Raw genomic sequence first — 20,567 nt, forward strand, 5'->3', positions numbered from 1 at the left:
CGGGTGGTCTACCAGTTTTTTCACGCCCTCCCCAATGACGGTGTAATGTAGGAAGAAAACTGTGAACATTTGGAGTTCTCCAGACCTTTCAGTTGTGCTTGGTAACGAACATTTCTATATCACGCAATTATGATCCGCTATATATCATTCTTGATTGATCACGATCAAATCTGTTTCATGATAATTTGACAAGGATACAACATGGATATTTTCGCACTTGCATCGCATACCAAACTTGTTAATTCTCTCATTCAATTGACCTCATCTGAGTATGATGTTTTTTATGGTCGGGTCTAGGCGAAAAGACAATCCTCTTAAACTTTCCGAACCCCAAGAGGCCCCAAAGTCTTTTTAACCAAAATTTGTCTTTAATAGGTATAGCGTTTTTATTAATAGGTATAGCGTTTTTAACTACTTTGAAACCTAAAGTGCACGAATTCCTTAAGCCTCTACTGAAGAATTGGAAATGCCACAAATCCAGGTGTCATTCTGAGAAAATCAGTGCCGTCGAAACGAAATTTATATTGGGGGGGGGGGGCTGCCCATTGTATTCCTTCTCATTCAGTACACTGTTATAAAGCAAACATACTATAGTTTGACAATTATTTGGGGGGGGGGCTCGAGGCCCCCGGTTCCGACGGGCCTGAAAATTCTTTTTCTTTATTTGTATTTGCTTCCAGTTTTTAGGAGACAGCAATATCTAGAAGCATTGCTTCTTAACGTTCTATTACAGATTCCTTTGACCCCAATACCACGACTTAATAAAAATTATTTTCTAAGGCACTTTATTTTGCTCCTATGAAAAATAGGGTCACTACTTTCAAAGAAAAGAAGATCATTGGGCCGGAGAACAAATTGCCCCCTATTATGATAAAAGACCATGACTTAATGGTTTTTATTCCTTTACTATACAATCTTATTTCCATATTTATTTCAAGCCTTCTGCTCGTTTACCGAAGTTATGTTTGCATGTAACGTTTTCAGGCACCTTTCTTATACAAATACAATAGAACCTTAAGGTCGTTCCACATTCTCACTAGGTTTAAAATGTGCTTCTTTATGTGGAAGTTATTCCATGAATTCTGCCTAGAATTTGTCAATAAAGATGTAGTCAATTCAAACCGGATGAAAGTCCGTTTGTCGTTGATTTTTCCTAAGAATTGAAAGCGCAGTGCATACAAGGATAAGACGCTCCGCAAATACGTTTTTCAGCTTAGTCGAATCCGAGACAAATCCTTTGCCTGACTACATAATTGTTGGCCAACCTGATTTTGGCGCCTTCAGAGTGGCGGATAAAACTTCACGTGATTCCAGGCAGGGACCTGCACACGAACGGAAAGCGAAATTATTGAAGTTTCTTGAAGCTTTCAACGGCTGTGGCTTAACGGTACTCATTCAGATTTTCCCTGTTCAAAATAATCAACCATGCAAACCATGAAAATGTACTAAGATATTTACCGTTTTCGATTATAATGATAATGCCATGAGAAAGCTTCGCACATTGAATCAGGAAGCATGCCTCAGCCCGTCACCAGAAGGGGCCTTTGCTGCGGACGTACCCCTTGGGATTCAAATACCTATTTCCTTAAAATAGGAAAAGGCACGACATTGCATGCAGCAATTAATACTAACAAGTTCCCTTCTTCAAGGGAGACGGCCCTCTTTGGAAATCCTAGCTTTAGACAACCACTACATCTTCATAATAGTCTATGGTAGATAGAATACTTGTATTTTGCATGTCAGGTTTTCCTTCATACAGCTTGTTTCTAAGACAATTCTAAACATATGGTCTAACGCAACTCAAATTTTGACTACTTGAAAACATTCGCACCATTTCAGTACAGCCTAGAACAAATAATGACGCAACTGCAAAAAAAGGTTTTATTGTTATTAGACCTACACACATCACGGATGGACATAGGTACAATTTTATACGGCCAAAAAGAGTGGTTAGATGATCGATTGGTTAATTTTTTAAAGCTCGTAGCATTTTAACAATTAGCTGGTGACAACCAAGCAATCTCCAATGTATTAATGGAAATGTTGCAAACATGAATGGAAAAGCATTTATTATTTTTAATGATAGTACTTCCTTTTCATCCAGTGACATGTCTTTTAAAGTATTCACTCGTTGCAGTTTACGAAACATTCTCTGCATTACCTGTACAAAGGTCAAAGAGTCCCGTTTATACTCTGGTCTTTACTTTTAATTCTATTTTTACTCACTTCTGAGACCATACACTGGTATGTTTTTCGAGCACTGCATTTCCAAGCCCTGTATGTTTTGGCTGTCATATTTCTGTGAAATATTTCTCCTGTTATTTTACCTCCCCGATAAAAGGAGGCGGCAAGCAAAGAGAGTTGAGCTATATGTTATTAAGTTAATTGCGATAAATAACAGAACGAATCCACTTAATTTTGTTTACTTTTGCAAAATGCCAAAAACAATGCCTTAAGACAACAAGAATGATAAGTCAAAAGCAATTAATTAATAAGTTAATCAAGATATTAAAGAAGCAATCAACCTTAGGGACCAAATTGGATAGAAGGGCACGGATTCCGTAAGATCGAGGTCTAGTTAAAGGAACACACAAGAGGCTCGGAATATGGTTTTGGCAAAATATAATGGGTCGAAAAATGTGTCTTATTCCCATATTTTAAACAGTATTGTTTTAGGTTTACTTTTAAGTAAAATATTTTCAATTGTCTGCTCATTTATTGACGGCAAAAAATCTGCAAACAAATAAAATGACAGCCGTTTTCCTTAGGAAAGGTTGGTTCGTTCACATCAACAGCAGTTGCCCCCTTTCCTGTCAACGTTGTGTGTCTTACCCTTTCAATAAGGGGCTTTTAAGAATTCTTCGAAAATAAGAATTTTTGCGATAAAGTTGCTTTTATCAGCTATTGATTTTTATCATGTTTTCATCTTAACAACAAAAATCTGTTTTTCAATGTAACCAGGTTTAATAACAATTTTTAAAATTACCAGCTGTCTTTTTGGTTTAAGCACTCTTGATGGATCCATTTAATCTCAATTTCCTTTGGTAATACGTCTTATGCTTCAAAAAAGAGCGAAAACTAGCTCAATGATCAAAACATGAATCTTGCAAAATGCTGTCGACTCTTGTTTGGGTTTAAGGAAAAGAGAACACAAATTCTGAACACCAGAAAAAAAGAAAGAAAATTTAATGTATTTTAAGCTCTTTTGCTCGAATAAGAATAATCTTTTAGGAGAAACCGTTGGTCAAATAGTATTTGATAAAAAATCTTCAACTTTTTAGTGTCATTTTTACAGAAAAATTTTTGAAGTTAAAAAATTTCATTGGAATGATATATATTGTTTAGTTAACAATGTTTAGGGTTTAGGGGTTCACGTGTATTTGGGATGGCCCAAGGAGGATTAGGAAAGTAAACAGTTAAAATGTTTTCAGGGATTTGAGCGATTGAGCGCTTGATTAATTGAGATTATATTGTATTTTCATAACGGATAATCCCAAAAGAATATTCCAAAAGTTCAATCACAAAAATACTCATTCTACAAAAAAGGCATGATGCAGACTTTTTAATCGAACTATGTGACTCTATAAGCAGTGCTCAAATCCTACAGCACAGTTTATGTAGCAATGTTTCTTATAAAAAAAATAAGTGCATCTACTAAAGGCTTTGAATTTCCATGATTATGGTCAAGATGTAATATGGTCCTGAAGTGCTTAGCTGGATTAGTTGTTGTTTTTTGCAATTGATATGGAATAAAACCAAAAAATTATTATGTGAATGTCAGGCCAAAACAACACGTGGGAGTAGCTTATTTTGGGTGGTCCTATTTAAAGTGAAAATTATATATATTTGTTTGATATAAACAACTATGAACAGTTACTACTGACTTTGTTTAGGCAATTGATTCTATAGAATCTGCAACAATTACTTGACAATCACAACAGCATTTACCAGGGCCTAGAAAACATGAATGTCCGTGAGGATTGCCGTAAAAACTAAAGCGCCACAACCGAATCTTCATTGTTGTCCCGAGGAAGGTTTTACACACCTTTAGGGTAAGGTAGTAGCCTTTCTTGACTCTGGCATTGACTAAAGCCCATAGAAGCATACGATTGAAGATGTGAATAAAATATATAAATAAGCCACTGACTAACGAACTAAATGTTCGTTGAATTTTAGAATTATGTATTATACTCACTAAGCTGCTTAAGAATTTTAGTCCTTTCTCAGTGAAATCAATTTGTTCCAATCCAAACTGAACATTTGAAAAGCTACAATACAGTTCAGAATAACAAGGAACCCTAAATTTAATGGGTATAATTGTGTAACACATTTCTCTTGAAGGCTTTCTCCTATAAATTGATAAGGCTTTCTCAGAAAAAATGTTTTTTAATACCAAAGGACATCTGCAAACACGTAAAAACAATCCCAATCTGGAAGAGACTTGTTGTTCACTTTGAAATGCCGGGTATTTCTCTTTGAATGCTCTGTTATTTCCTTTTAATCCTTGTTTCAAGATAAAAGCACTGCAGAGAAATTTTTCTAAAAGCTAAAGCCGCTCTGCTCTCCAACTTTCGAAAGCTATAACTAGAGAGCAAACTTCAAACACTTTATAAATCAACCACTACAAAAGTAGAAAAAGGGACATATGTCAAAAATTTGACTGCAAACATTTATTTCAGGGAGGCCCCTTGGAGCACAAATATCTGTTTCACTTTGTATGTGCATCTAACAAATACTCCTTGGCATTACCAAGTCAACATTTCAACTGTTAGATTGACTTGTGATACAGATCATCATTTTTTGGCCAAGACCTTTCATAACAGAAGGTAGTCCTCTACTTCTCAATGATAATTTATTGACCTGCAAGAGACTCTCTTTGTTCCAAACGATGTATTTTAGTTAAAAGAAGTTAGCTTCTTTTCTAGTAACGAAAACATGTTTACTGCTGAATAAAACAGAAGATATTTTCAATTTTGACATAATAACAAGCATATGTATAGAAATCACGAGTGAAAATATTTTGAAAAAATTATGGCCCGTTCTCAAGAGTAAACAATTTAGAAATATATTGGTAAGACGTAAGGCATATTTTGCTAATGGTATGACGTAGATTTGGTTTCTTTTTCATGTGACAGTAACAGCTTTTAGGACCAACTCAGTGGATGAGAAATAAACATACCATAGAGTAAATAATTATGTAAGGTAACGTTATTAGAACTATATGTCTTAAAGCAAAACCTGGACAAGTAAGTTAGCAAAATAGCTTAGGAAATGCCAGTGGGCAAGTAGGACCTCACTTTTTTTTTACTTTCAGTTAGCGTTTTTCTCTCAATTTTCTTTTACTTATGTTTTATTTCTGACTATAGCAGTAAGAAAAAAACGAATTGAACCTTTTGCAGATATCTCAGAAGTGGCTGCATCGATATAACGTCTAGTATTACACTTTAATGATAATAGGGCAATAAAATCATAATAGGTTAGCTTTGATTTCAGCCAAAGAACCAGGACCTTTAATTACATTTTTTGGTGCATGGATGAGGTTGCAGCAGCCCTCAGCCCCTCATATATTCACAGAGAACCGGGATCATGCCTTGAAACCTAAAGTAGGGGATCTAGAATAGAACTGGCTATCAACTATTCACTATTAACAAAACGACATACTGAAAAGTGTGGTAGACATAACCCTATTCCCCTTTAGCTTGGCCTCTGGAATAGCCCGTACCATCAAAGATCTTGGTCGTCCATTCAAACTAGTCTGTTGTGAAATGTCTTCACAAACTTACACAGGCGGAAGGTAAGCTTTATTTAAACACGTGCTTACGCTTTCCGTTATTCCTTAAAGTTCACAACCATGAAAAAGTTAACGCTTTGCTAAATTAGTGTGATAACGCCCAATATGAACACCATGGGTAGAACTTTCCGTTGCTTATTTGGGGTATTAAACATTGAGACAAAGAAAACCAACATTAATCAAGCGATTCTTTGTTGTTAAGGCCTATGATAATGCGCAGAGGAAGTAGGAATATTGAAAGGGAAGTTGCTGAAACATTTAACTGTTCTCGCAAAAATCAAGTCTTGAATGTGGTATGGTTGACAGGGAAATAGTGGCTGATTAGGTTTGTAGATGTTGAAAGATGAGAGGCAGAGAAAAATCTATAGAGCCTAATCTTTGTGAAGCCTAAGGTAAATGTGGACATGCCTTTGAATGAATGTATTCTACAAAACACAAAAAAATTATAAAAACTTGTTTTAAAAGAGTATATCATTGTTCCATAGGTAGTTTTTTCTAATATTTTCTGTATTTTGAGAATGTTAAATATCTGAGTGATTTCATTTTTTTAGTTATTTGTACGGTAGGTTTATGTAAGATTTTAGTATGTAGTAGTGGAATGTATGAGTAAGACAAGATTATAAATATGACGGGGCAGAATAAAAGCAGCAACGAAGAATACCACTGGTTCTCGTTCTAGAATCGATGTTCACGATTTTCAACCAAAAGTTATGTCCAAGAGATTTATGCTGTTTTTCGACTTTCAAAACGAGACTGAGGATCTCGAGGTGAAGTTTTGGCGCCATAGAAATGCTGACGAAGACAAACTAAAGTATTTTGAATTTTTCAAGAATCAATGAGTCTTTCAATCGAGCTTATTCAGGTAATGAAATTATTCAGGTAAAAAACAACATTCTTTAATCGATAGTATGAATAAATTTCTAGCCTTATAGTTGCTTAGAAATTGTTGAAAGCACGGTCAATTTATAAATCCCAGAAGGAAATTCGAAGACTGATTCTCGCACGTGTCCGGTAAAGAAACTTTCAGGCAAGCAAAGTTGGTTTTAAAGTTTGCTTCATAGATGCTTTTAGAAATATATGTGTTGCCTGATGATCTCATTAACCGTGAAACTCAGAGTAGCAACTTAGAACTGTCCTGCTCTAAACACCAAATAGCGTGTGCAACTCTGTCTACCGTATACACCAGGTTGGAAAACATGTATGATTTTGCGGACGCGTCAATGCGACCAACGGCTCATTATCAGCTGCGACCTGCGAGCGGAAGCATTTGAGCTGCGAGCAACGATGCCCATATATACATTACTATAGTATGCTATACGGATTTCTTGATATTTTGGGGCACTAGAGGTGCGAGGTGTGAGCACAAGAAGTCTAGCGTCGCTGCGAGCATATGCAAGTTCCAGCCTGGCCTATACAGTATTTGCATGTTGATAAATTCTTTTCTGTTCTTGAGCAAACTATGTGAATATAAAAATTTGGAAAAATAGAGTACATTTAATATAATGCAAAGGTCATACTTATCATAAAAATTGACAGACACACAAATAGTCTGCAGGCAAGAAAAACTGCAATCACATTACAACACAAATGTTTGGCTGAATATGACAGCTTAATGAGTTTCTCAAACACTTGGTTCCATGTTTTGCCATTGCTGAATAAACTCAGCAGACAAAGTTGCAGCATTTGCTGTTATCTGAAGAAAGCACTCAAGAGAAAACAGTTTGGTGAAGAAAAATGGCATATAAGAAGGGCTGGGTAAATATTGTAGAGAAATTACAATATAAATATATTTACATATTCAAAGTAGGGGATAATTTGAGATAAGAAAATAAATTGTAAAGACTTTCTCCAAACTTAAATGAAATTGTAATTATTATCAAAACGAATTAGGTATTTACAATAACAAGTATCAATTTTGTTTTTGCACCCTTATTCTCATCCTAATTACACTAGTTACTCTTTACCTCCTGTTAAATGTTGTTAAATGATAAAATCTTAACTTTTACCCCATCTTAAAGTTTTAAAGAAAATAATCAGTCATTATGACACTACAATCATTGAATTGAAATGATCATCAGCTGTAATTCCTTCTGATTTATGTTCAGTTATAGATGACAAATTGGTACTAGCATGGTTTCCATTCTGTTCAAAATTATTCTCAGTCACAGAGTTATTGGGTATTGGCCCTATCACATATCTATGACCTGTGTCCAAATCTTCCTGGAGTTGGACACCAACTAATTTCCCTTTAAGCAACTTGTCACTCAAACATGGTGGTGGAGGCCTCCCATGGAAATCTGTCATATACATCGTTTTGCCATTCATTGATTCATCAGTTTTGAAAACTGTTGCGACTGGTTTGAATATCCTAGCTGGGGCTGTGTTGAATCTTTTGAATGATTCATGGTGCTCTGAGTTTGCATCAAACCTGCCTTTTCTTGGGGACAATGACACCAGTTCATCTTGCATCTTTACAGGTAAAGCTGGAAGGGATCCCCATTGCTTGAAATCAGCTGCATAGTTGCTCATCCCTTCAAATAATCCATCCCTACCAGTTCTCAGTTTTGTCTTTGGCCTTGCACTTTTAGCTGGCTTTGCCTCATGCCCAAAATATTTGTAATCCATAGATGTTGATTTAAGATACATTTCACCAGTAGGTTGTTGAAATGCTTCTTTGGCCTTTGTTTTTAAAGGAGCAACTGGCCATGTTCGAAAGTCTTCCAAGTTGGTTGTTGTGCGCTCCATCTTCTCATTTGTTTTGAAAACAGTTGCCAAAGGTTTCATAATTTGTGCTTTTGAAGCATCATCATGCTTTTTGTAATCTGTATGCATCAAAGAATTTCCAGCAAAAGGGCCAGATGGTTGCTCATATTCATCACTTCGTCTCACAAGCTCATTTCTTTTGAGACTATGCTTCTTAAAATCTGTCTTATGTGATGTTTCAAATTCCATAGGAAGCTCTCTTGCATTTATTTTATCTGGCTGCCTTCCAGTTGACCTCTTTGGCTCATTAAACCTGATGAAATCTGACCTATGAACACTTGTGTGCATAAATGGACTATTTGGTGGAACATACTTATTTCCTCTGGATACTGGAAGGCATCTTGTTTGCTCAGTATGAAACCTAAAGTCATTCCTATTTGTTGTCTTGCTTTCAATTTTACCCGAAGGAAGTCTTTGTGTCACAGTCTTCAGGAATGCTGGCATTTTTGCAGGGGCTGCAATTTCCCCCAAGTAATTGGAATGATATTCTGAATCAAATTCAATTTTCCCACTGAGAGGTTTGTACCTTTCAGGCTCTTTAACAGCCCTTTCTGGCATTTCATGGGTAATAAAATCATCTTTGCTTACAGTATTGAATTCCAGTTCCCCCTGTGACTGCAAGAGATCTTTTGGTTTGTAAAATGGGCCTCGTTTTGTGCTACCTCTTTTAAATGTGTCTCCATACTCTGTAACTTTGCAGTTTTCAGTTTTTGTCTTATTTATAACTCTTGACTGATCTGATGGCAGATGTGGACATCTATGCTTTCTGTTCAATAAGATACAATCAATTAACTGAGGAAAGTTTTAAAGTGAGAAAATTCAAATTTATGTTGTTATATTTTGATATCTTTATCACACATCAATAATTACATCTCACAGATATTCAAACACCCCACAAAAATTTTGCTATACCATAAATACATATATTGTGAAAAGCCTGTCACAAATTTGTAAGGTCCTTGGACTGGCCAAGATATCCCTCCTGACAGAATTCCTAGGCGAAAGCCATAAGATCAGACAGTGCTTAGCACCGCACAACAGTTTGTATCAACATTAATCAGTCCGCATGCATCAAAAGGCAATTTAATTTTATGAGAAGCGATACCACGGTAATTGATCTCGATGCACAGTTTGATCTTATGACTTGCAGTTTGATTGTTTTTGCTAGATTAGTTAAAATGTGAGTTTGGTCACAGCGAAAGACAGGTGGCCTACTCTGATTTCTAATGAATCAACGCGAAAATCAAAACCGCAAATTTATCGAATGATCCTTACCCACAGCTGCATATCTGACAAATACACTTCTTTCCCATGGCGCTTATAAGGATGACAAATTCATTACTCCAAATCTAAAGATGAAGTTCACTTCCCTTTCGAACCATGCTTGAACATGTAATGGCTTCTGTTCCGCTAGCAACATAGCAACACAGCGCTGCATAGCAACAGTGACCTTTGCAGTCAAGCAATGTGCGCTATTCAAGAAAGAGGCGGCGTTTTGTCTTCTGAAAACCCGAACAATGGGATTCCGTTAGTGGTAAATTACAGAACAGTCTGGCTTTTGGCTTCCAAGCTCTCACTCTGAAACCAAATCAAGGGCCTCATGTTACTTAAGCGACGACAAGTGAGGGGGCTCGGGGAGAGCTAAAGTTCTTCCTCATTATTTGCTGTCTTAATTCTGTTTAACAAGTAATTTTCAAATTTTGACGAGTTTTTGACCAATAATTATATATATCGATTATATGCCAATAATTATATGATATAAATATATCGATTTTAAACTCTGAAGCATGTCAGACGAAAAGCTTTAGCTTACTCAAATGTTTAATTTTCTGTTCTTTAATACATTAGCAATTTTTTTGTAAATTATGTTGTTGAATGAAAATGAAAATGCAAATTTTTAGTTTTAACACACTCTTGCCCCGAGAACTTCCTTAAGGCTGAGACGACCACTGCATATCATGTCATGTTGTTGCATATCATACCAAGAAGAAATCTTGTTGAATTTGTTCAAGTACCAAAGAGGGACCGAAGAAGCGGAGGGGGGCTTTAGCAAAAATGTACTTAAAGCCATAAAAAATCGTCCTGCTCTTAGTTTTTAGCATGCTCAGCCCCCCCAAACGCTTTAGCCCCCTCCATCTGTGATATGATCCGCAGTCCTTGTTACCAAATATAGACTAATTAAGAATTTCGCTTGAACATGTCGTCAAAACTAGCCAAATTTGATTGATTACTGACAGCTGAAGATAGTCGCCATTGATACAGGTTGCTTGAATGACTAACAGTTGTTTTACTTTTGATTTTCTATGCGCCTGCCACAAGTGTTTCTTATGACTTATTATGGTCTCTGTCATTGGATTGAGATGGCGATTATCTCCTTTTGTTTTTTGTGTAGGAGAAAAAAAATTCAAACTGTACAGGTTAGAAGATGTTATCGTCTCATCGACGTCATTCATCAACGCCAACACAAAATATTCTCTGTCCAAATGCTTCAAATGCGATTCTAGGAAATCATATTCAGTAAAGATCTCTAGTTAGATGATTTTGAAATGCCACAGGGAAAAAAATTTCGCAAGGAAGAAGGAGTGGAAACTGGGCTGGTAGTTAAATAATGTTCCTATCGAAGTAGAAATCTTAAGAAATTTAGTTTTATCTTGATACTAGGTATTTCTTATTTAAGGATGCTGTTCTGCTTGCTACACTCTATTTTTATAAAAATAACTTAATAAGAACAAGAGACTCAAATATGGCCAAAAGTTAAGAACAAAGCAGGTTAAACAACTGAGGCTGAGCTACTGTGAAATGTTATTTTGAACAATGTTTTAACTCAGGAACGAGAAGCTTTTTCCATCTAGGGGTGCTTTTTTGGTGAACTTTCAAACTTTTCAGCAAAGAAAAGATTTCTCACTTACTTTGCTGAAAAACAAGGCATAGACACCTCTCTAGAGCACACTATCTAGGAATTGCACTGCATACACCCTTATAATTAATTAAGATATTTAAATGCAAATTAAGAATAATCAAGCCTCAAATTTTCGAAAAAATTAAGAAGATCCAGCCTGAAATTCAGTTTACTGGTTTTTTAAAAAAAAATACTCAAGCTACCCTTTCCTCTCAACGCCCCTGCTCGGTAGAGAAAAGTTCTTCAGTATCCCGACCTGACAGTAGGCACCAGTTTTGTAAGAGAAAAGGACTAAACCAAAAGGTAAGTCATCATTTGACTAATATATATTTATCAATAGAATTGCTAAGGATTGCTAGCATTAATCTCAATTCATTTCACAGGAAAGGTGCAAATCAAACATATTTGAAGTTGTATGAATCCAACCTATTCCATGCTTTTGCTACGAGCTGAAGTTATTTACCAGAGGCGTGTTGGATCAAGAATTAAGAGGTAATAATATATATTTGCAATATTAATTGAGATGTAACTATTGTCATGCTATTAAATAGCGCGATATGGCTCCAGAAAATGGCTCCTGGGCTATGCATGGCGCCAGTAACTTCTTTGGGCATGCTTCTGCCAAAATATTATAGACCTTTATATTTATAATTTGATATTTTTTTCGTTGGTTACAAACTTTGCTGTTTCAATCTTGTTCACCAGCAGAAAATTTCTTTTATGCAAAGTTGCATCTAAAACTTTATATTTTGATATGCCCGTGTATTTAAACGATTTCTCTCGTTAAACTGCTAAAAGTGTCAGTGAATCTGAACTGAACTTTTAAGAGCTAAAATAGCTGAAGGCGATTAAAATTGATAAATTTTGTCTTTTTATAATGTACCAATTTCTAGCAATTTTAAAAGTTTTGAGTTGTGGAAAATGGAAATGGTAGCTATGCAATCACTATTTTACTAGATTTGTTTCCTGTAGCACCAACTAGCCAAATTTGGCTTTCCCTGTCGATGCCTTCGTCGGTTGCAAATAACTATCATTAGGGAGTTCTATAGGAGAGGACCTTTGGAATTTGTTGTATGCATGGAATTTTCAGTGTCAACTCATAAATGGCCAAGCATCATTTTGCTTCAGCCAGCAACAGCATTGATTATTCACAATCTCACCAGAAACTTGAAAAACCATGTACTTAAAGTGTACTTTTTGCATAGCTTTTGTAGACTATATTGCACAAGCGCAATTCATCAGTAGATACTAGAGATCCATTATCGTAGAAACCGAATCCAATTTATAGCCGTAAATGGTTACTGAATAGATGGTAACTGAAAGGTGTTAGTGGAAAATGGTCCATACAGAGCCGGATACCTCAACTCTCCCAGCATTAGTACAGACCGTCTGTACTTAAACAAGTTTTATCAAATGGTATATGTGTTGCAAAATTTACTTTGCTTAAATAGCTTTGAAAGGGAGATTTATATTAGGTCACATGAACTATCATGCACAAAGGAAACTTTGTTATTAATCTTATTTTTTGAAACCTGCATATAGCCTATGGTTTATGCCTAAGATGAATTCCAACTAATATTAACAGAACTATTAACTATGCCGATCTAGAGGTGGTGAACACGATCCTATTGAGGGATACATTTCACACACCAAGTCATTTGGTTAGAGGATAAAACATAAATCCCATCTAATTTCCACGTGTCACGTGCTTCCGAACAATCTCCACTGTTGGGCTTGTAGGACGTACCGGATCTTACCAGTTTCCTGGTAAAAGCTTAATAATGGCGGAAAAGGCCTCTTTACTTTATAGCACTGTATGTCAAGTTTGCTAAACGCAAAATCTCTATACAAATTTACTCATCCCAGTTTGACCTTGTTTTAGTGGATGCAGGCTTAACCAATCAGTTTTTTAAATCCTAACGGGAAGGACAAGCTAATAGGTAACATATAGTACTTTGATTTGTTTGCCTTTGGCGCCAAATTGTAGCGTTTGATAGACAGGCTTTGCAGAATACAGTGTGTCATTGTGTTGTTGGAAAATAATGTTTGAAAAGCAGCATGGATGGCTTTTCTTTATATCTGTGTAAAAGATTGTATTACTCTTCCCCTGAACTCCTTCACCACAAAGACCAAGATCCCCACTTTGTTTGGGGGGCCAGCCGTGATAAATAAGTGTAAAAATAGCAATATTTTACAAAATAGAAGTATTTTACTTATACCAGTTAAGCTTTTTGGGGGCCAAGGCTCCCCCGGCCCCCCGGTATCTCGGTCCTTGCTTCACCATTTACAAATGTATCTAGAACAATATGGATAGTTGGAAAAGCACGGGCAGGAATAGGCGTTATGTTATAAGAAAGAAGCACTTTCCAATTAACCTACCCGATTCGTATCACTGGTATCTCCTGGTTCTTTCATCTTTGTATGATTCAAAGGCGAGACAAGTGAGCTCATCGTTGCTAGTTGGAGGATTTATCAGATTTTTGTTCCACTTGAATACTTTTTGAAATATAATAGCTCGAGTTTTGACGTTAAGGACTTCTTTTTTAAATATAGTGCTAAGCATCAATAGAAAATCATTCTATACTGAAAGGGTCATAAATTCTGGAACGGTCTCACTTGACATGTAACCTTTGTATAAGAATTTTTATAAAAGGACCAGGGTTAGAGACGCAAAAAAGTCTCTAATGAAATCAGGTGCCTAAAAACTTTAATGCTCGACGACTGAGTTGACGGATAAAAGCTTCCGGGTAGTCATGCCCTTTAAAATTTCTTGTTTTCAAAAGTGGATTGATTAAGAATTTTTGGGCCTTATTGATCGATTTGCCCCCCTCTCCAATCCAAAAGTCACCCGTCTGTCTTGCATTGAAATAGATAAAGGAAGAGCCTTTTTCACGACTTGAATCGAGGTTTAAAAATTTTGGCAAAGATTTATGGAGCACAGGATATACATTTTTGGCCTGAATTTCCGAAATATACATCTCCTCAAGAATTTCCTTTCCTTTTAGCGGGATACCACTCTTGTAGCAGGAACCTACAAGCCTCTAAATACATCCTTCAGCATGTGCTTGGGCGTTTCAAGCAAAATGAAAAGATGATATCATTAATAACAGCTTGATATTAAAACGGTTAAGCAAGAGAATTTGGTGCTGTCTTTCAACATTTTGTTGTTGATAGAGGGGCGTATCATGAGCTCATTGCTTTATTTCTCTCTCTTTGGCTTTAGTATTAAGAACAAGAATGTGCTAAACACCATTAATAAATGTAGTTGAATTTGGTAGCAAATTCGATTTGTCAGCTCAGCTCTTCAACAGACGCCGAAATACGTCTTTAGAGAATTTTGGGAAAAGCAATTTCCATATTTACGTTTTACCTCAAAGCAGGATATCAGTTGGGGGAAATACGTAGAAGGAGCCATTGAATATGGTCTTTAGTTGACAATAGAAGTATTTGTAGCTAGGTGGGCTGGTTTCTTTAGTAATGCCCAGATTTATATGTTTTCAAACACCTTTAATATATATTGACGTAAACAGTGAATTAAGAATCAGTGTGTTATAGTTTTAGAGAAGGTATAATTAAAAAATGTAACTTTAAATCTATTGACAAATATTTCTGATGATGTTTTTCAAACAGCTTAATTGTTCATTTGACTGTGTGTGTGGGAACTGTTGCCCAAGAGAATTTGTAGGGTATGTGTTAAATCTGAAAATCCATTTCTGCTATCTTCATGGTATGATAATCTCATGTATGCTGCAAAATAAACTGTTTTTTGTTTTTATTTTGCTAGTTTAAACAGAATTAAACAACACAGAATTCAGAAACATTGACATATTCCATCTTCTCATTCTTACAAGCTATAAGGAGTCTTTTTCAGTAATCTCGACTTTTGGACAAACGTTTAAAGGCGATTTTTACAAACATCAAAAATATCTCCTAATTTTATGTTTACTTCAATGTATGACCATTATATATATTATGATGGGCTGTAGTTATTTTAAGCTGAGGGTGGGGAGGTTTGCACCTATATTAGAGATTTCCTTACATAGCATTTCTTGATTTTCAAAGGCTGAACATACCTGGCGCATCACAGTGTTGTAAAGTAAGGTTTGCGCCATAATGATACTGTACAGCAGCGTGCGCTGCGAGTTAGAATTGTAACACGCGGTGATGGAAAAGGGTGATTTTTCATTGTGAAGAAAAATTAAAGATTGTGTTGATGTAATATGGTGTTGTCTCTATCTGAAACCTGCATAGCCCGGTCCACGGAATAAAGTTTACAACACACAACATTTGTTTAATGAATCTTGCTATTCAAAGTGCCTTTCAACAGTCAAATTGCCTTTCTTGGTAAATTATTCATTATAAATTGCAGCCTTGAACCTTTTCTTACCACTAAAACTATAATCGAGATGAAATAATTTGATAGATGTCTATTTAGAATATCTTATACCAAATTTTTCTACATCAAGATGACCTAAACCCCCTTATAGAAGTTTACTTCTGTAATGAACTACGATGTCTGTTACTTAGCTGGCTAATTCACTTGTACAATGATTACAGTTTTCAGAGAATCAACATTTATATCTTTGGCCTATACCCTAGATAAATTCTAACCTAGACTAGCCTAGACTTACGCTAGTAGCAGTATACTCTGGACACCAGAAAGGTGACTGTGAGTAGCAAATCTGTAATCTGAGAGGGCTATAAGCGTTTTGAATCCGACAGTGTGTTGTTTAGTAAGATTTTTTTTCATTTTTCTTTGAAGAAAATTCTTTCCTTAAATGCTTTTTAAATTTACTGCCTAAGGCATCATATAGAAAAGCTGCTCAGATTGCCAGCCTTTAGGCGTCTTGCTTCTTGCCTTTTTAACCAATCTCATCATTCTCACCGTAGCAAGCTCTGTATTTTGATTCTGTATCACGTTAAGACTGAAGGTGGCACCATTACTCCCTCTGCTTAAAACATTGTCAGTTCTATCGAAAAATACGGGTTATACGTTTCTAAAGGAACTGGGTTTCAGTGACGTATTTCTTATTCCAAATCTATTATGCGAAATTTTTCAGAAAATTGGTTGGCCACCTCTTGAATTTGATTAACATAATGATAATTTTGATTTAAAAAAGGTGTCGGAAAACGAAAAAGTGTTTACCGTGCGACGAGACGTGCGAATGAACCAGATATATGAAACCTATTAGAAAAGCATACAAGCGGTATATGGGCGAATCATGCAGTTAAACAGGCTTTTTGAATACAATGTTTTTTGAACGAATCTTTGATTTTCATTTCCGCGTGTTGCTATCAAAGGATAACTCGTTTATGACCGGAGATTCAGTAAGCTTAAAAGCCTTGGCTCTGGTCCACTAAAGTACCAATTACGGAACTTAAATGATACTTCAATAATATTACTATAGTTATATTCCCTTGAATAGCTAAGTGGACTTTGCCCACAATCATGTGCTACCTTTACTTAAGTCCAATAAAACTTTATCCAAAGTCTCTTATTTGAAGCAAAATGGAACTTTATTTTTCTTTTATAGCAAAACTTTTAATTTGTGATTTTTTCTAATCAAGTAAAGATTTGTTATGTGTGAATAAGGAAAGGTTACAATGGCAGTCTGCTCGATGGACTCCAAGGAGTTCTTGCGGCGAGAAAACGATGAAAATGTAGCAAATAAGAAACACTGCTATGCGACGAGAATGAAAGTTCTGTAAAGACAAAGAAAAGTTCCATAATGGCGATAACTTTTTATACCGAGGGTTTGCTACCATGGTAGATAGTATTCCATGGGACCAAAATTATGTAAAAGTGTGAAGTCGTTGCATATCATCATAGCTGCTGTTCTGTTAAGAAATCGTACACAGGGACTTCTGAAGCGTTTAAAAGTTGGAGGAGCATTAGTAGAAAGGGGCAATATTTCTTAGAAAAGGAGGACCCGGGGGGAGCAAGTGCTTTTGATGCCTCCTCTGTTCCGATGCCTCTGTTCTCACATACAAAAACTAGCAGACCAGAAAAGATTCTGGAGACACTAAAAAATTTCTTTGGTCAATCAATTGTTGAAGCATTTTTCATCTTTTCCAGCAATAATCTATTTATCCGTTGGCCAAATGAACTGGTATCACTATTACGTACAATGCTAGTCATATCCAGTATTTAATGAAAATGCACCAGTTCTTTGGAATAGAAGTGTCTCTATTTCTGCTGATTCGATTTTGTCAAAACTTTTTTAAATTTTGTTGTACGAATTATAAAATTGATTAACATCTTGTGGGAAAAATTGATTTAAATAAAAGCTTGAAACGTCATAAGAAGGGTTAATTGAATTAATTTCCATGAAATTACACAATATTTGTCATTAATATGATAACTTTATAATTGTAGCTTTAAATTTCAAATAAGAATTTTACTTTTGTTTTCTTATTCATCGTAAATTAGGTATTAATCCGCGTACTCTCTGAGATCTTTTGTTTTTAGAATAGCTTATATAGTAATTAGTAAACTTGAACTTGTGAAATGGCAAACGATACCAATGTGCTAATTTCTAGCTAGCCCTAATATGGTTTTATTTTTAGCGAATGGAACGGAGCCTTCTATTCATGGTCCATTCCCAAAGGCCCCACAATGTGGCACATTGTATAGACACTGTCTTCAGAGTTATTAGGCAGTCGTCTGCCTTTATTTCAACCAAGACTCAACTTAATCTTCCAAATGCTACTCTAAGATTTATTAAATATTTTAATTAAAACAGGTCTTAAGAAGTGCCCTAAGGATAACGAAGGAGTTAAGATGATATCATGATATATTGCAAACGGGATAACGGTTCGTTTTAAGTCGCTTCGATGCGTGGGTGTACTCTCCATGCTTAATGGGTGCATACAACCAATTCATCAAACGATACCTTACCAATAAGCTTTATTAAATCTGGTGTAAAAAGATATTTGTTTTAGAGTTTATCGTGTTTCCTACCCGATGAAATATCGTCTCCAGCTCTAGTGTTCAGCACTTTTTACTGATTAGTGATTTCTTTTATATATGCAAGAATAGATCAGTTTTAACCAAAATTAAGTTTCAGTTCAGTTCAGTTCAGTTCAGTTCAGTTCATTTCATTTTAAATTCACCTACATACAAAGACTCTAAAATTAAACATACTTTACTACAATTTGATTAACTACATAAGACAATACACACAAAATTAAAAAAAGATACACGACACTAGAGGATTTGTATGAAGGGGAATTCTTAAGGAGGAACTCTCTCAATAGCAAAGCTAATCGAGGAGAGAGCACCCCCTTTTTTAGATAATATTTTTAAAAAATATAGGTAAATTGCTTTTTATCAAGGAAACCATAGTTTTATCAATGTCAAAGTCCTACTGTAAATATTTTGCTGGTTTCACATTTCACAATATATGTTCTTGTATCAGAGGACAATTTTTAGTTGGTTATTCAATTTTAACAAGAAAACCATCAATTTGCAGGCAAAACATTAGAGCACACAACAGTAACTCAATATTCACTAGAAGAAAAGTATTGAGAATAAACATGGCTTTGATCACGTTTAAACATTAATATCGATGTCACATTTCAACTATGACACCATTTCGGTTGGCTTTTAGAGATTTGCAGCTGGCAAATAAAATCCAAAAGCCAAGCCTTTAAGTTTTGCATTATACCAGTAAAGCAACACACCTAAGTTCCAAAGGCCTTATAAAGAGGCCAGTGGCGTACCCAGGGCTGTAGTAGTGAGGGGGTCTGGAGAATTTTTTTTGGACCACGCCCTTCAAACACTCGAAAATGCGGGGAAACGCCCTTTTTGCAAAATTTTTCCCCATTGTTTGATTCATTTTAGCTACAGTAAATAGGAAAGTATTTTACAATTGTTACTGACACAGGCATACAATATACTACCCCCCCCCCCTAATGAGTTTTACATCGTTATTGGACAAATCTCGAGAACCATACTTTAGAAAAGTGGGAGGGTCCGGACCCCCCTATTCCCCCCCTTGGGTACGCCACTGAAAGAGGCCTCGCAAGCTAATCAAAGATAAAGGGCTTTCTGAAACACTTAAATGGCATCAAATGCAGAATTTCTTTGTGTTTTCAAACGTTGGAATACTTTATGGCGTCAAACACTAAAATGCTTTGTGTTCCCAAACGTTGAATTGTTTTTATCAACGAACTTTAAACATCAAAGCATTTTATGTTATTGAGCAATGAAATGTTTTATGGTACCCAATATTGTGATGTTTTATGCCATCATCCAGTAGAAAGCCTGATGGCGTCAAACACTAAAATGCTTTATGTTCCCAAACGTTGAATTGTTTTTATAAAGGAACTTTAAAAATTGAAGCGTTTTATGTTATTGAGCAATGAAATGTTTTATGGTACCCAATATTGTGATGTTTTATGCCATCATCCAGTAGAAAGCCTGATGGCGTCAAACACTGAAATGCTTTATGTTCCCAAACGTTGAATTGTTTTTATAAAGGAACTTTAAAAATTGAAGCGTTTTATGGCATTGAACAATGAAACGATTTATGGCATCCAATATTTTAATGTTTTATGGAATGACACAGTTGAAAGCTTTATGGCATCAAACACTGAAGTCGTCATTTTAATATGGTTTTAAGTTCGTTCTAATACACCAACATACAGCTTGTTAAAGAGAAGTTGCAAGCAATTTACGGTAAGCTTGTATATTAGGAAGCAAAATTATTCAAGTGGTGTCAAAAAACCTCCAACGCCTAATGTTATTTTTCAGACCTTGGAGAAAACCCAACTTTATATTATCCTTAAAATAGATCATTGAGAAATAACTTTAAAGTGCATGTCGCCTTGAAAAGTGCTGAGCTTCATTGCGTATGGCTTTTTTAGAGAACCTGTTTCGTAAGTTTTTATCAGACATTGCCTTTCCTGTAACATTTTGATCATCAACATAGTAGGAAACTTACTATTTATTTATCCGTATAGTAGGAAACTTACTATTTATGCTTGTGACATTCTTGCAATCAAATGTACCTATGCGATTAATCCTTGATAACTACGATGTTCATGCTTTAAGTAACTATCTATGCTAGAGCTTTGGCTGTTACGATCTTCTAAGTACATTTATCAAAAAGG

The 20,567-nt window shown here is 35.6% G+C and overlaps 1 protein-coding gene across 1 annotated transcript; it reads right to left on the bottom strand.

The window, feature by feature from the left end:
• Positions 1 to 4,872: 4,872 nt before the first annotated feature.
• Positions 4,873 to 9,989, bottom strand: LOC135687077 (stabilizer of axonemal microtubules 1). Its single transcript, XM_065203526.2, has 2 exons — positions 9,830 to 9,989; positions 4,873 to 9,320 (listed from the first exon to the last, which is right to left on the bottom strand). Exons 1-2 carry the CDS (start codon positions 9,865 to 9,867, stop codon positions 7,832 to 7,834), a joined length of 1,527 nt encoding a protein of 508 aa, XP_065059598.2. The 5' UTR covers positions 9,868 to 9,989; the 3' UTR covers positions 4,873 to 7,831.
• Between the last annotated feature and the right edge of the window lie 10,578 nt (positions 9,990 to 20,567).

This window comes from Rhopilema esculentum, chromosome 20 (genome assembly GCF_057945365.1).
Source record: "Rhopilema esculentum isolate cy_ngs chromosome 20, ASM5794536v1, whole genome shotgun sequence".
In the NCBI taxonomy this organism is placed as follows: domain Eukaryota; kingdom Metazoa; phylum Cnidaria; class Scyphozoa; order Rhizostomeae; family Rhizostomatidae; genus Rhopilema; species Rhopilema esculentum.